We start from the raw sequence: 17575 nt of genomic DNA on the forward strand, positions 1-17575 counted from the left end.
GAGATCTTTACACTGGGTATGTTTCATTGGGCATAACAAGCAAAAGAATGGGCTCTGACAGGTTTTCCAAGGAAAGTAAACAGTGAACAATTCTTGTAACTGTAACAGAACGTCTCTGACCAGAGGCAGGAGAGCCGATGGGTTAGTCATCCAAGTTCAAGTAGCAAAGGTGAAACCGGGGAAGGCCCTCGCGCGACGGCTGGCACCATCGGCACCGTCATTTTTGTCTCTTCTCCCCTTAGAATATCGTGTCATTGAGTCAAAAGGCCCTTGGTTTTGAGAAGATGAAGACCCAGGAGGGAGGGATGGGATTGAAATATGATGACATTGTGACAGATAAGATGATCATAGACCGATGTATCACGTGCCAGAACTGGACACGAAGACAGAGGACATTTAAAATAAATAAGGGGAGAGGGGGGATGGTTGGTGCAGGACACTGGTCCGTTCCCTCGGCCACATGGCAGCACAGCAGGGTGTGGTGGGAGGAAGATCAGCTTTTGTCAGCCAGACCTGAGTTCGAATTCTGGTGCCTCTGCGGAAGCCTTGGTGCGAGAACTGGCCCAGATTTCTTGGTCTCTCCTGAGCCTCAGTCTCCCCCTTGTTGAATTAGGCTCACTCCTGTCTACCTCCCAGGGCTGTGGAGGGTGACATCAGGTGACACTTGTGAGCCCCTGGGACGTGGTAGGGCAGTGAGTAAGGGCTCCATTACCTCTTTTCCTTTGGGACAGGTTTTATAAGAGTAGCGACTATTGCCATTTTTACATTTGTTCCCCGTTTGCACAGCCCTTTCCCGTGTCTGATTCTCAAGGCGCCCGATGGGTGCTATTGTATAATCCTCACTGTGTGCCCATCCCCATGACCTGCCTCGTCTCTGATGAGTTCATTCACCTCTGTAGTTAGGTCCTGCCTTTCTCACCCTGCACCGCTGTAAACTGTAAACAGCTGTGTGCATGAGCCACGGTCTGTCACTCTGTCATCTCAATGTAGGGACAATGGGACCCTTACAGACAGGATGACATTTAGCCTGTTCCCCTCCTCCGCTCTGCACAGAAACATCTGCGCGAGAACACACATGATCGAGCACTTGCTCTGTCCCAGACACGTGGCAGAGGCTTCATCTCATCCAAAACTCACCAAAAAATCTGCAGCTGAGGTGGGTCCAATTATCACTCTCATTTTATCCATGACAAGGTCGCCACAGCCCTCAACAACGAAGCCAGTCCCAGAAGACTGTGCGCTGTAGGACTTCATTTAGATGAAATGTCCCAAATGGGCAGATGGATGGAGGCAGAATGGGCCTGGGGGCTGGAGACAAATGGGGAATGACTGACGCTGGTGGGTATGAGGTTTCTTACAGGATGACAAAAATGTTCTAAAATTAACGTGGGCGTGGTTGCTCAATTCTGTGAATGGGTGACTCACATGGTATGTGAACTATATCTCGGTAAAGCTGATTTTTAAAAAATTGTATTTAAAACAAAACCAAAAGAAACACAGAGAAGTTGGGGAACTTGCCCGATTACAGAGCTAGTGGGTGACAGAGCTGGGATTTGAACCAGGCACGTTGAGTGTAGGTCCACCCTTGGTACCCCTGATTCCTCTCTCCCCGTATGTCTGTCTGACAAACTCAAACTCCCCCTTCAAGACTCCACTCAACTCTGCCTCTCCCGCAAGGCGTCCTGCATTTCCAGGCAGCCTGCGTGCTCCTCCCAGGCCCTTGCCGCCCTGAAAAGACCTCCTTGGAGTGCTTTCCATGGGGTCCTGGAAGGCGGGCTACCTATTTGCCCCCTCAGTACAACTCTGTGTGCTTCTAGAAAAGAGAGATGGGGTCCTCCCCCCCCCCATAGTCCCAGCACCAGCCTTGTATCTGGCACCAGTCACGTGTCAGGTCCTGACACCGTGGCTGAGATCACGGGGTGCAGGCCCGCGTGGGGCGCTTCTATGGGCACAGCGGGCTTGGTGGGTTTGACTGATGAGCCCTTCGCACTGACAGGGCCGCGGCCCAGCTAATCTCCACGCGGGTCACAGAGCATCGCTTCCCTGATTGCAGACTGAACCTCACCCCAGGCAGTTTCTTTGTGAAGCCTGCACAGTTGATGAGATAAGAGGCTAGATAAGAATGCGTGTGATTCGGGGAAAACACATTATTGCTTCTGGAAAAATATCCACGAGTTCACGTCCAAGCATAAACTCTCTTCCCTGACACACGGAGCTGCCGCGGCCTCATTTCTGACCCTCCGTCTTCCTTCCTGTTCTAGTTTATGGAGCAAGCTTTGGGCGCATCAGTCAGAACCCCACTGAAATTGGACACGGGTGGGAATTTCAAGAAAAATTTCTCCGTAAGGAAGATCCAGAGTTTGTAAAACATGCTGTCGAAGACCAAAAGGAAAGGCCCCAAGAGGTTGTCGCCAGTAGCAGCTCACGTGCGCTGGCCCTTAAGTTGTGCTGGGCTCTTTACACCGTGAACCCCTTTCACCCTCACACTCTTGTGTCGTTTGTGCCCATTTCGCCAGGGGGCATCTGAATCTGCGTTGGCTCCCTTTTCTGGATGGCACAATTGCGGGTGGTTTTTCATTTCTCTTCTCTGCTCTTCTACATGTTTTGATTGTTCCCCCCCCCAATGGATATGTATTATTAGGAGTAACACATATTAAGTGTAATTATAAACAAATTGTTATTTAAAACAAACCAAAGAATGTAGCGGCCGCTGAACAGAAACTTTTGCCGATGACGGGGTGCCCTGCACTGGGAATTGTGGGTCCCGAGATAGCCTGTCAGTCACGCGGAGGACAGACCTGAGAGTCTTTCTCAGGCTGCGAGGCCTGTGGCCAAAGCAGGCAGCTTACTGCTAAAGTCATCTGTGAGTTATTGCGTCTCACATTGTTAATTCACGGAGGAAGTGGGCCTGGTGGCTCATTTAGGGGGACTCTCACCTCCATGCTGCTGACCCAGGTCTTCCAATAAAAACACAACAACCTTTGCCTAATCCTACAACTGGGACTCATTCAAAAAGCAAACAAAGATAAGGGTGAGGTGGGTTTCACGACAGAAAAGCCTGCGTGCGCTTGATGACTTCTTGGCAGAGGAAGGACGGGAAGTGTGCTGCCGGCCAGCGTCGCCTTGGGCCTCCTTGGGGCCCAGCTCGCCGGCCGCGCAGTCATGGTGTGGGGCCAGCGTTTCTCTCTGAGATCCAAGGGAAGGGAGGTGCCGAGGTTCACTGACACCTCAGACTGTTGCAGAGCTGATAGAGGCGGCTGGTAAGTGATTTCTCAGATTTTCAAAACACGAAGCTGTGGAGGTTTCATTGTTTTTCGTTCAGTGACCACTGACTGTCCGGTGTCAGGTCCAAGGAGACCTTTCCACCTCCATTTACCTGGCGGATGCTTTTCACTGACCAGCAGACGGGCGTCAGAGAGAAGCCAGTCTAAAGTCACCGGTAGGGTGTGGCCCGAGTCACAGGAGGGCACAGGAAATGTCGCCTCGTTGGGAAAGCTGGAGGGCACTTGGCTGGCACTTCAGCTCTGCATCGTGCCGATGGCCTCCTCAAGAAAGAGAAGCTTTTTCTGCGGTTTTTAGTTCTGGTGGAGTTTTGGTGCCTGGCATCCTCAGGGAGTGTTAAAAAAAGTTTCCCCAAGTACCTGAAATAACTTATTGGAAGGGGCCACATCACTGTGATAGGAGGGGGTGCAGATAAGCCATGTTCTTCCCTGAGGAGAGAGAACATGCACCCAGCTGTTAAAACTCATCTGGCTTGAAGGGAACCACTCCACAGGTGCTAGAAGTACAGGGTGGGCCTCAGGACGCAGGCACCTGCAGGGGTGGGCCTCAGGGTGCAGGCCACCAGCCGGACATGCACACTTGAGTAAGCTAAGGCCAGGGCAGCAATTGGGTAGACGGACAAGCCAGGTGATGTCTGAAAAACACACACACACTGTCACTTGAGAGGGAGGGAGGTCTGAGAGTCATGAAAAGTGACCTGACTGTGGATGAGAGCAGATATGTTAGGGGGTGAGCAAAAGGCTGAACATTAAGGAAGTTTGTGCACGTTGGGCATGCACACCCCGTATCTCTGGCCTGCCGTTTCCTCACTTCCTCCGAAACGGAGTAGATACTGTAGATAGTCCCTGATCTATTTGCAAATCTCCTTGTGGTTCCTATGCAACAGGCCACTTCTAAGTGGAAACAGGCAGCTGGGAGCAGGTGACAGAGGTTGGGGGGGGGTCTGGAGACAGGGTATCCAGAGACTCTCTTCTCAAGTAACTCCTGAACCCAGAAGGGTGTATCCTTTAACAAGGGCACCGTAGGAAGCATTACATAGGTCTCTCCCTTAGAGCAGGGACACAAACTTATTGATTATAGGGTTGCTTTTAATTTTGCTAAAACCTGAACTGTGTAAAGTTTCACTGAAAATAAAATAATCAGTGCCAGTGGTTGTCATTACACTAACCACAGCACGTAGCATCATGCAATTGAATGGTTCCTTACTTGGCTGGCTGTCCAGCTAGGTTCTGAGCTCTTTGAGGGCAGTAGTCTGTGTCCAGCTGAATTAGATGTTAGTGAAGGCTCCAGGATGGACTCGGGGAGAGACTGGAGACAGGGAAGGTACTCCGTCTCTGCTCCCCTCATTCCAAGCTGAATGGAGGGTGACTGCAGGCCCAGTTGGCTCTTAAATCCCGCTTGGGATGGAGAAGTACTGCTACTAGCTGGGTTTTTACTTATTTATTTTTAATATGTTTTTATTGATTTTTTTTTTTTTTAGAGAGAAAGGGAGAGGGAGAGAGAAACATAGACATGAGAGAGAAACATGGATCCGTTGCTTCCCACATGCACCCTGACCGGCAATCAAACCTGCAAGCCTGGGTATGTGCCCTGACCGGGAATAGAACCGGCGACCTTCTGGTGCACAGAATGACGCTCATCCAACTGAGCGACACCGGCCAGAGCACCAGCTGGATTTTTAAAGTCACAAGGCCACTTTCATTAGTACTCTCGTGTGCACTTCTCTGGCTAAGACGGACAACGAAAGAGAAATGGAAAGAGCAAAGCACAAGTCACAGAATAGTGAAGCTGTCAGTGAGAGTCATTTGTAGGACACATTAGAGGTCGTAGAGCAGTTCAGCGAGTTCTTCTAATTCATATTTCTTCTTTTTACGTTTGCGCTCATTTAAAAAGAGCCAAAGTAAACACACAAAAGCATGGTGAACTTTCTTCTGGCCCTTGGTTTCCTTCCTCCCTGCTGCAGCAGGGTCACTGGCTACTTAATCCCACGTGCATTTTCCTGCCAGTAACAAGGTGCACACTCAACATAGTAGCTTCTTTCCCCTGCTTTTCTGCAGTGTGGCCACTGCTCCTGTTGTTGAAAAATGATACATTGGGAACAAATGAAAGACGACTGTTAATCGTGAAGTTACCCCGAAACATGGAGGAAAGAAAGGAGCTGTGAGACGTGAACACTCTAATTGACTGTGAGCTGTGTGTTCACCGCATTAGGACCGCAAATGTCAGAATTTATTTTCCTGCTCAGTGACCTGACACAATGCTAATGAGCTGCTTACGCACACAACTGTGCATTTAAAAAGCCTGTAATTCTTATAATTAGAGACTGATTTCGCTGCCAGCCTGGCAAGTGGTTTGACTGTTTGTGTGAAGACTGATGACTTCTGCTTTGAGGAGCTGCTGTCACCCGGGGTAGAGTGGGAGAGATCTCAGGCCCGATTATTCAGCCCCTGGCGGTATCTCCTCTCTGACCTGGGTCATTTGGGGTCATTTCCCTGTTTCTCAGCACCCATAACAGAAAGTAAAAATATTTTATTTATAGTTACTTTTATTTTATTTACAAAAGAACTTGACGCTGGAAGCTATTAATTTGACTTTTTATTTACAGTTTTAGCCCATGTTATTTTTTTCCAGAATAGAAATAGCTTTATTATTATTTTCTGTTTATAAAAGTAATTATATGCTCATTGTAAAAAAAATTTTTAACAATTCAGAATATATCAAGTGTAAAGTTCCATTATAAGTCCTACTCCCCAAAGTCGCTACTATTAAGAGTGTCCTATCACCCTGGCCAGTGCGGCTCAGTTGGTTTGGTGTCATCCTGTTTGTCAGAAGGTTGCTGGTTCCATTCCCGGTCAGGGCACATGCCTGGTTGTGGCTTGATCCCTGGTAGGTGGCGCGCAGGATGGGCTTGACAGTGGGAGTCTGGAGTTTCATGGGCTCACTCTTTTTTGGTGAGTTTGAAGCACAAGAGTAGGAATTTAATGCCATGAGAGAAAAAGCAAATGGCCCAAATGGTCAGGTATTAAAATCGACCAAGAGATCTAGATAAAGGAGAAGCAGCTTGCTCTTTCTACAGGCCTGTGACTGGCGATGCGTGTGTTGGAAATAGCCGTCTTCGAAGCGGACACCTGCTCAATCAGAGCTTAAGTCAGGCAGCTGCATTGCAAAAAACCCCCAAACTGTCAGGGTTGATACTGCAAGGACCCACAGTTTCAGGGGAAACGGGGAGGCTGCCATGAGAGAAATTAAATTAGGGCAGTAAAGGTGAAGACAGGCAGGCCCCCTGACTTTGGGGAGTGAGCTGAGAGGAGGGTTATAAGAGTAAGTGGGAAGCCACACCCCAGAGCCTCTGGGCATCATTAAGGCTCCTTAAATAAGAGTTAGATTCTCCCAGTGTTCAGTCTGACCCGCAGAGTAAAAGGCCGGGGAGGTTTGCTCACTTCTGCTGGTTCTTGAAGACCTACCCCCCATTGAGAACCTTCTGGTCCTTGAAGGCCCCTTAACAAGCAATGAACTTAAGCATTTTTAACATGCCACACAACAAAGCAGTCATTTAGATCCTGGGGAAATGGAGCCAAGGAATGGTGCTATTCGTTGCTAAACGTTGGTGGAGGGGCTGGGATCATGGGTCATCCCTTCCACGCCAAGCCCCTCTCTCCAAAGAGATAAATCTGGTGCTACAGCTGGACAAGCGCAGAAATAAACGGAAACCCATTTCATTATAACATTGCTCCTTTGACAGTCCCACTGGATTCCCTGTAAGATCCCTCTGAATTATCTGAAGATGAATAAGGGTACCAGGAGTGCCTGCCTCTTGGGCTTCCAGAGATTAGGTAAAATAACCCAGGAAAAGCTCAGAGCACAGAGCCTGGTACCTAGCAAGCATCTGATAAATGCTAACTGTTGCTATTATCATCATCAGCCACTTCCACTTGATGTGTTTCTGTCTCTGCCACTGCACTTGCAGGCGGGGCCTGTGGTTTCCTTCCTCGTGATCTCAGTGTGCAGCACATAGCCTGGCGCACAGGGGGCGTCCAGTGACCATTGTGCTGTGGATAAAGTTCCTGTTTACTTGAGGTCCTCCATCTGATGTCACCAGAACTGAAAGAGGAATTGCAGGAGGGGACATGGGCTGCAGCCCGCAGGCCTCTGAGCTGCGAGGAAGACGCAGAGGCAGGGATCGCTCTTCAGGCCCAGCATCTCTCCCAGGAGCCGTGACACCTCACAACCTTTAGCTGCCTACCAAGGAAGGTGCACAGAGTAGAGCAAAGGGCCTCCGTCCCGGGATCACCAGGCCATGGGTGGGTGGGTCCTGGCATGGGCTGTGCCACCTGATTTGTTAGGTGGTTGGTTCCATTTGGGTTCTGACCACAACCTGCTCCTTCATCTCCGATTTGACCCTATGCCCCGACTTCTGTCAGGATTCCTGTGCTTCGCTTCTACCTGACTCTGCTTAGGTTGTACATGTTCTCTTTGGTGTGGCCTGAAACCCCTGGAGATTTCTGCCCTCTCCCACCATCCTGAGTGGTCTCCACCAGCACTGCAAATGAGCTTTCCTACCAGAGTGCCATGTTCCAAGTGAGCCACCAGGCCATCCACCAATACCTAGATGTTGCCGGGCCGGGCGTGGCTCAGCGGTTGAGCGTCGACCGAGGATCCAGGAGATCACGGTTCAGTTCCCAGTCAGGGCACGTGCCGGGGTTGCGGGCTTGATCCCCAGTGGGGAGTTTGCAGGAGGCAGCTGACCAATGACTCTCTCATCATTGATGTTTCTATCTCTCTCTCTCCCCCTTCCTTCCTCTCTCTGAAATCAATAAAGATATATTGGGGAAAAAAAAAACAAACCTAGATGTTGATGGAGCAATCTGCCACTTTAGATAAATTCTCCTGCCTTTTTGGCCTCAAGTCATTTTAGCAAGGTTGAATCTCTCTATTGTACCTACTCTAACTGCTCCCTTTGCCTTTGCAAAGAAACTCAACCAGAAGATTCTAAAAGACAGACTAAGAATCTGTTTCTTATTAACAAATCTTAAATGTCTGGGTATCTGGTATGTGCTGAGCTCACAGTCTAGGAATGGACAAGAGTTTATCAATATCACTGGTCACAGTGAGGTCAGGGGCTGGGGAAGCCAGAAAAGTCATTCGGCAAATACCTTGAAGGACGAATATGTATGTTTTGGTTTTGTTTGGGGTTATTTCTTGGGGGAGGATAGGGGATGTTAATAATTTTTTTCTAATTAGAAAGGCAGTACCCTCCTCCTGCTGTATACCACCAATAATCAGTTGTGAAATATGTTGAATATTCTCCTGGAGACACACCCAAAAGAATTGAAAGCAAGGACTCAGATAGATACTTGTACACCAGTGTTCACAGCAGCATTATTCAAAGTAGCCAAAAGACAGAGCCAACCAGAATGTTCATTAACGATGAATGAATGAACAAAAAAATATACATACAGTGGAATATTATTCAGCCGTAAAAAAGAAAGAAGTTCTGATAAATGCTACAATGTGGGTGGACCTTAAATTTATGCTAAGTGAAAGACGCCAGACAAAAGGGCACACGTGGTCTGAGTCCACTTAAATGAGGTACTTATTTGAGGTACCAGTTATTTGAGGTACCACAAATGCATAAAGACAGAAAATAGGATGGAGGTTACCAGGGGCTGCAGGAGAGTGGGGAGTTGCTGTTCAAAGGGTACAGGGTTTCTCCTTGTGAGGATGAGACGTTCTGGAAATGGATGGTGATGATAATTGTATAATATGTGAATATATTTATTTTTACTTATTTTTTTTGTTAATCCTTACCTGAGGATATTTATTCCATTGATTTTTAGAGAGAGTGGGGGAGGGGGGAGAGAGAGAGAGAAAAGAGAGACGAGAGACATCGATGTTGATTGGTTGCCTCCTGAGTGTAGGCACCTCAACCGGGGCTGGGGATCGAAACTGCAACCCAGGTACGTGCCCTTGACCAGGAATCGAACCCGAGACCCTTCGGTGCGAGGGTCGATGCTCTAACCACTGAGCCACACCTGCCAGGGCAACATGTGAATATATTTGATACCCCTGAATTATATACTTTAAAATGGCAAGTTTCCTGTTGTGTATGTTTTAAAACAATTGAAAAATCAGTAATAAAACAAGCAATGAAAAAGATGTGTGTGGTGGAGGGGAGACTTCATTCACATCGTCTTTTAAAAAGCCGTGCAGCAGGGACCAGTCTGCGTGACAGGGTTTGTGCAGGATCCCCGTGAAGGGGTGACAGGCGCCAGCAGGCTCACTTTCAAGAGCTCTGGGGACGGAGAGAGACCCGTGGTCCCGGGGAACTCGGTTTGACGAGGGTGTCATCTCTCCACAAGTGAGCCTCTCAGGATAAGGCGACCCCAGTTAAAATCCAGACACCTTCTCTGGAACTTCACCAAGTGATTCTAAAGCTCATCGGGGAAACCAAACATGAACTAAGCCAGGGAAGGTTTGGAAAGAAAAAGGAGAGAGGAGGAAGGGGGGAGCGGCGAAGGGAGGGGGTTCTTCATGGATATTAAAGAGAACTGTTTGTTTTTGGCGCCTGTCCCGGCATAGATAGAACAGTGGAACAAAATACAGAATCCGGAAACAAATGTCTGATAAAAGTGGCATTTCTGATAAAAGTGACATTTGAAGAGAGTAGAGGAAGAATGGAGTATTTTTTAATGATGCTGCAAGTCTGCACATGTGGCAAAATTGTATACACTTGAGTGCACACACACACACACACACACACGCACACAGAGTGCAAATAAATCGGGGAATATAAGACCGGTGGGTTGCATCAATGTCGATATCCCAGTTGTAATATTACACTACAGTTTTGCAAAATATTACCGCTAGGGGAAACTGGGAAAAGTATAAACACTCTCTGTATTCTTACCATTGCCTATCAATCTGCAATTATCTCAATAAAAAAATTTCAATTAAAAGTGGCGCTGAGAATAACAATGTTTAAAATGTTAGATCCCTACAGTTAAAGAGGAATTAAATCATAAGCTGCTTTTAAAAGTAGAACCATTCTCCACTGAATCCCAAAGCCAAATGCCACAAAAGAAGAAATTGATGGATTCGCCTACCTAAAAACTATTCAGCATAGCAACAAAACATTTATGTAAAAATAAAAGACAAACATAAATTGGGAAAAAATATTTAACGTACATAAAAGACAAGTTAATTTTTAAAAACAGGTATATATGAAGAGCTCTCACAAATCAATAAGAAAAATAATACTCTAAGAAATACGAGACATGAATAGGAATTCACAGAAGAAATACAAAAGGCCAAGAAATAGGAAAAATGTACCCAATGAAACAAATTGGTGAGGAAAGGAAATGTGAGTTCTGGAAGAAATGTAGTTGAAGGCAGCTGAGAGGCGATGTCTTGTTTACTGATAACAGCCCAGCGACTGCACGTAGTACACACTCAATAAATGTTTGTCAGATGGATGAGTGAGCAGAGGTGGCGAACAAACACAGGCGACCTGCCAAGGAGAAGGACACTTCAGATGCACACTGGAGAGAAGAGAGAGGCAGAGGTGCAGAACGTTTTTAAGGGGAAAAAGGGCAAATTCGGTGAACTTCTATTGGAGAGCCTGTTTTGCCAGTAAAACTAGAAATGGCGTCATGTGAAGACAGCCCTTGGTGTGGACCCCCCAGCCCCCGTGAGAGCGCACTGAGCTGGGAGAGCCTCTGAGCCCGGTTCAGGGTGTAAACCATTCTCTCCAAGGCCTTTTGTCTGAATGTGCGCCTGCGCCTCCCTCTTCCGTTCCCAGGGGGTAGCAGTGACTTTCCCTTTTCCAGCCGCGTGTTTTTCCGTGAAATCGGGCCCCACTCAGCATCGGCCGTGTGACTGACAAGACCTGCGCGCGATTCAGGGTGAACCTGGGCCCTGGTGTGCACTGGGGCCTCGCACGTATTCTGAGTTCACATTTCCTTCTCTTAAAAGTAATTTACTAAAGACCCTCTCCTTGGGTGAGAATTCCCGGGAGGTGTTTGTCTTCGGTGTTTGTTCCTTCGGTGGGAAAATAAAGCCTAGTGAATCGGCCCTTTCTTTCCCCGTGACCAGCTGAAATACCTTTGTTAGGATATTTTCAAACATTTCCTCTGGCAGTTCAGTTATTACAGTGATTCCATCTGTGCGTGAGTGTCACAGTGCTTCCTGAGATGGGTTCTCTGCTGGCTTTGGGCAAAAGACTGATTTCTGGAACTAATAATATCAGAATTAAATGTCTTTAAGGAGAGGGCCCAATAGGGTCCCCTCAAAGAATAGTTTATTACAGAGCAGTGATTCGTTTAGATACAGCCTAGGAGGTGCCTCTAAAAAGAGCAAGGTTTCAGTGGTGGGTCTCTAAAGAGTCTTTTTAAAAAATGGAAGGAAGGGAGGGAGGAAGGGAGGGAGAGAGATAAAAAAAGAAACATTGATGTGAGAGCAAGACATTGATTGGATACCTCCTGCACCCAACCAGGGCCAGGGATTGAACCTGCAACCCAGGTACATGCCCTTGACCGGGAATCAAACCCGAGACCCTTTGGTGCTTGGGCCGACTCTCCAGCCACTGAGCCACAACGGCCAGAGGAACACATTTATTTCTTAAGTCCTATATGATCTGCCGTGTAGCTTGCCCAGGCCATGCCTGGTTCTTAAAAGAACATCACACACCTGAGTAAAACCGTCAAAGACAAGAGCCACCAATACATTCTCCAGGTCTTTGGCTTTCACGCTGGATTTTGGGGAGCACTAGCATCCCACCGGAGCGAAGAGGCTTCTGTGGGGAGGGGGAGGGGGTGGAGAAGGTGGGCTGAGAGCCATCAGAATACAGGTGGCATCTTCATAGTTCCTCAGAGTGTCTTGTAGCCAGATCTTCTCACGCATGGTGGAAACATTCTGCTTAATTGAACCATTTCTCCGTCGTCCGGAGGAGGGCAATTTAGCTCAAGAGAGAACATAATTATAGGTGCTCGCTTTTAAGGAGTGGTTTCACGATTTAAAAGTTAAGTAGCTCTGGCATTGGAACACCTACTCGAGATAAGTAAATGATTCTCCCCTGTAAATGGGAGCAGAGTCAGCTATAATGACAGCTTTTATTTCAGCGTCGTGCCTGCTGATGTCTGTGGGGAGGAAAAGGCTTGAGAAAGCATGAAACACCGATCTAAATACCCCCGCAACTCAGCGTATTTCTCAGGGAAATGCAATGTGTAAAACTCCTCTTCGGGAGCTGACTTATTCTGATGCCCTGGAGGCTAATTTTTGTTGCCTCTGAATATCAAAATGACTGTGACTTTTAGTCATGCACACTATTTAAAGAATTCTTCTTTGTCACACCCAAGTTTTCAATTTTCATCATTAGAATAAGCAGTAATTTATTTTTTACTTATAATCTACTATTGCTAAAGAGTGTAGAAAGGTCCCCTAGTTCAGAGGTTACCAGGAAAATAGTTACATCTTTACTACATGGGATTTCAAAATATTTTGTCAAAGATGCTTCCTTGTTAACAAAATGAGAGAGGAGTTATAACCCTAAAAGTAGCAAATTCCAAAAATATTCTTAACTTTAAGAAGAACCCATAACTCCTGCATCTACACAGTAACGGCTGCAGAAAATAGCTCAGGTTTACAATGGAAATATCTCCCCTTGGTACACTGTAGATTTACCTGCCCAGCCTGTAGGAGAGCCATGGATACCCAAGGTGAGCTCTCCCCAGAATCCTGGGGATGATCGAATATATAGAATGAGTCAGATTTGTGCCCTGCACATGTGAATCACAGAATATCAGAATTCGAAGGTCCTTAGAGTTCATCTGGGCCACCCTACCCTCATTTTCCCAAAGGGACAACCAGAATAAGTTGTGGCCATCACACAACTAGTTACTAACAGTCTGAACTAGAACCCAGGCTCCGAACTAGCTTGCTGTGTGACTTTGAGCAAGTTTCTTAACCTCTCTGTACTTCAGATTTCTCCTCGCAAGGTTGGCATGGGGATTGGAGAAGTATTTTCGTGTGAAGCACTGAGCATAGTGTCTGGCTCAGGGTGAGTGCCCTGTATGGGTGAATAATCACCATTATCATCATTGTGATGCTGTCCTGCCTGCTTGGAGGAGCTGAAATAAACAGTCAAATGGTCTTGTGCGTAAGAGCCCAGGGAGGTTTAACACCCGTGCAGGGCCCTGAGCCACAGGACTAGTGCTGGACTGTGAGGAAGACCCACCGCGGCCAGAGAAGGCGGGTTTACAGCCCACTGGGCCTTCTCGGGAGCTTCCCAGTGGTCAGTTGTGAAGGAAGAACCAGGCCAAAGGAGAGACATTCTTAGCTCAATTTTATTAATTCACAGGGATTGCTCTATTTTAGTTCATAGGAGGAAATTATGGTGAACGCAAACATGGCACAGTGTTAAATCCCATCGAGCCAGAAGGGAGTTGTGTTTATTGCAGAATCCTATCTTGCAGAACCCAACCAACAGGGTTTGGGATGGGGGAGGGTACTTTTAAAAGTTTTTTAAGGTCTTGAAAAAGGATTTTGAGTCATCAGCTTAGATTTGCTGGTCTACGGAGTTGCTCAAGTGTGAGGTAAGTGGAAATTATTTCCTACAGAGCATGTCGGCTTTGGGTGCACAACTTTACCTTCCAGTTATAGGGTCTAAGCCATGGTTTGCAAATGAAAGCCCCGACAGAGCACAAACGTGAGCATTTTCTGGCGTTACTCTACTGTCTGAGTGGCCACTTACCGTGAAACGTGCTTCATTCCACACCGGTCAGGGTGCGTCTGTGTACGTTGACTTCAGTTCATGCCCCTCAGGACCTTAGCTGTCAGTGGGAGAGTCTATCTGGAATCCATTCTCAAGAGGTGGCTATTAAGCACTGCCAATGCTGTTACCACATCTACACCAGAGGGTGTGTTGGCTAGCATAAGGAACGTTAGAAATAATTCTCCATCAAAGAAACGAGTGGCACGCAAAATATAAAGTTGGCCGAACAGATTGCCCAGCACCCAACGCCCATGCGTGAATGAGACAGAAAATTCACCAGGCAAAGCCGGGCTCCTTCATGGCAGCCTCGAGGAGGAGCTCCTGTGTCTCCTTGTCACCTAGAAGTCAACAAGAAGAAAGGAAACAGGCAGAAGAGTTGAACAGGTGCTAAAGAAGATGCCCAAATGACTCCAGAACATGCGAAAAGAGGCTCGATTGAATAACATCAAGGAAATGCTAATTAGAATCACTGGGTACCCACCAGAGGGTTAAAATTAATATTGGCAAGCGTGCGGAGGAGCTGGACCCCGCAGGCACTGATGAGGGCGAGGTAATTCAGTGCGTCCACTTTGCTGAACGCTCACATGCCCTGGGAGTCAGCAGCTCCACTCCTGAGTGCACGTATCCGAGAGAAATGCGGACATATGTTCACCAAGAGACACGTTCCAGAATATTTGTAGAAGCGCGGCCCGTGATAGCCCCAAACTGGAAAGGATGCAAGTCTGTATGGTCAGTAAAATGCTCTCTTCACCCCACCCCTCCGGTGCCCCTAAGCTGGTGTCTGCTCCTTAGCATGAAACAGGTTCGACAACCTGCTTGATTTCCAAATGAAATTTCCATTAAATTCCAAATACTTGCCCTAGCCGGTTTAACTCAGTGGTTGGAGCGTCGGCCGGCAGACTGAAAGGTCCTGGGTTCAATTTCAGCCAAGGGCTCAATCCCTGGTGGTCAGCGTGCAAGCAGGAGGCCACCAATCGATGTGTGTGTGTGTGTGTGTGTCTCTCTCCCCACATTCAACTCTCTCTGAAAAACAATGGAGAAAAAAATATAATATATATATATATATATATATATATATATATATATATATCTCCTCGGGTGAGAATTTAAAAGAAAAAAAAAATTCCAAATCCCTTTTGGGCTTCTTGAAGCTCCTTTGGGTCCCTTATACCCAATTATCACTGAAGAAAGGAAGGAGGAGCTGGAGGGGTGGTTACACAGAGAAGAGAAGAGATGCCTGGTGAAAAAAATTACAAGCCCCAGAGAGAAGACATCATTCATGGCTGCACCTGAACCTCCCCAATGTAGTAATCGCCTCAGTGGACAAGAAGTCCCTGAGGGCAGGGACCTGTCTTTCCCACAGTTCTGTCCCTCACTCCTGGAATGACGCTCAGTACGTTTACGGGATAAATGAATTTCCATGGGCCTGTGTACTCCCTGTCTTTGTGTGAGCCTCTGTGTATCTCTCTGACCGCCTGCTGAGTGTGGTGGTTCAGGCTGTGCCCTGTGCCAGGACGGCCTGCAGGGTGGGGAGGGCAGGGGAGGGGGGTGGAAACCTGCCCACCTTGTCATCGCCAAGCCGTTATCACCGGCGTGTTCACCGGGAGGGCGAGGTGCCTTTTTCTGACTTGCCCAGTGGCCCCAGCTCTGAACCCCGCATAGCGTCTTCAAAGGAAGTGAGACCCCCCCCTCTCGTTCCTGGGGGGCCTAGGGCTGAGTGCTTTGGTGAAACTGTCCGTAGGTCTTTTGTCCGCATCAAAGCCCGAGACCCTGGCCCCGTTCGCAGCACCGACCTGCCTCACCCTCCTCTCCTCTGACTTTTGTCCCCGCAGGCTTTGGGATGACCACTCCAGCGACAGTGGGAGGAAAAATCTTCCTGATCTTTTATGGCCTCATCGGCTGCGCGAGCACCATCCTGTTCTTCAACCTCTTCCTGGAGCGGCTGATCACCGTCATCGCCTGCATCATGAAGTCGTGCCACCAGCGGCAGCTCCGGCGCCAGGGCGCCGTGCCCGCCGAGGGCCCGCGGAGCGCGGGGCGGTGCTGGAAGCCCTCGGTGTACTACGTCATGCTGATCCTGGGCCTGGCCTCCCTGCTCGTCTCCTGCTGTGCCTCGGCCATGTACACCTGCATCGAGGGCTGGAGCTACTTCGACTCCCTGTACTTCTGCTTCGTGGCCTTCAGCACCATCGGCTTCGGGGACCTCGTCAGCAGCCAGAACGCCACGTACCAGGGCCAGGGCCTCTACCGCTTCGCCAACTTCGCCTTCATCCTCATGGGCGTCTGCTGCATCTACTCCCTGTTCAATGTCATCTCCCTCCTCATCAAGCAGTCCGTGAACTGGATCCTGAGGAAAATGGACGGCGGGTGCTGCCAGCGGTGCCAGGGTGGCCTCCCGGGGTCCCGGAGAAACGCGGTCGTGCCGGGCAACCTGTCCGTAGAGACGGGCGGGGTGACGGAGAGCCCCGCGGATGGGCGGCGACCCCCGGTCAGGCGGCGTCCCTCGGAGGAGATGATCTCCATGAAGGACTTCCTGACGGCCAACAAGGTCTCGCTGGCCATCCTCCAAAAGCAGCTGTCCGAGTCGGTCAACGGCTGCCCCCACCAGGCGGGCCCGCAGCCGCAGGACAATGAATTCTCAGGGGGGGTAGGAGCCTTTGCCATCATGAACAACAGGCTGGCGGAGACAAGTGGGGACAGGTAGGATTGGGGAGGCCAAGGGAGAGTGGCCGCCAGAGGACTGTCGCCCAGCTCGGGCCTGCCCGTGGCAGGGTCCACTCTGGGGCCGTCCCTTCGGGCTTCCTTAGAAATCTCATGTTTTGAGCTCCAACGGCCAGCTTTCAGGGCTACGGGAAGCTGAGGCCTTGATGCCTTTCTCCTTATGTTCATGCTTTACATTTAAATTCAGTCTTTTAAAAACTAATCACAAAGCAGCCCAAGACTGTGAGCTTGCTCCTTTGCTCGTGTCCTGCTCCAGGGTTTTAACGGCCTGGAGGGGTGGGGCGTGGGGTCAGTAAGCCTTGATTTCCTGCTGCTCTGCTTTTCACTTGGAAATAAAAACCCTTAAGATGCTGACTTTCTCCTGGAACCCTGCGTGGCGAGGTTCACCTCCCCTCCCAGCCCCTTCAGAGCAGCAGGGGGAAGGTTTGACGAGGTCCCCGGGCTCCGGGCACCCTCCGCGCAGGTTTGTCCACAGTGCCAAGGGTAAGCCAACCACCTGTTGTACTCTCTCCCCACTCCTCTGCTTTTTGCTTTTCCTTCCTTTTAATTTTAAGATCTTAATGCTCGACCGAGTTATCTTTGGGACCTCCATGTGCTAAGAAAACGAAACTCAACTTCAGGCCTTGAAACTGCAGCAAAGTGGTGGGGGAGACTCACCTTTGAAACTAAAGAATACCGTTGATCACGTCCCCCTTCAGCGGTCACAGAGGCCACTTTTTGTGTTTACCGGGGCTCGGGGCCCATCACAAAGGTCACTGTTAACTATTTATTACAACCGAAAACTCAATAAATCCTCATTTTATT

General features: G+C 48.7%; 1 protein-coding gene across 1 annotated transcript in view; it reads left to right on the forward strand.

Annotated features, from left to right (window-relative positions):
- Window positions 1–17575, forward strand: part of KCNK13 (potassium two pore domain channel subfamily K member 13) — a gene marked incomplete at its 5' end in the record, with an annotated part of 58141 nt that extends 40566 nt beyond the window's left edge. The window contains one exon of the mRNA XM_081145175.1: window positions 15883–17575. Within this exon, the coding sequence (XP_081001301.1) occupies window positions 15883–16754 (872 nt within the window). The 3' untranslated portion in view covers window positions 16755–17575. The remainder of the gene's footprint in view (window positions 1–15882) is intronic.

The sequence above is a fragment of the Miniopterus schreibersii genome, assembly GCF_964146895.1.
Source record: "Miniopterus schreibersii genome assembly, chromosome: 1".
Classification (NCBI taxonomy): Eukaryota; Metazoa; Chordata; class Mammalia; order Chiroptera; family Miniopteridae; genus Miniopterus; species Miniopterus schreibersii.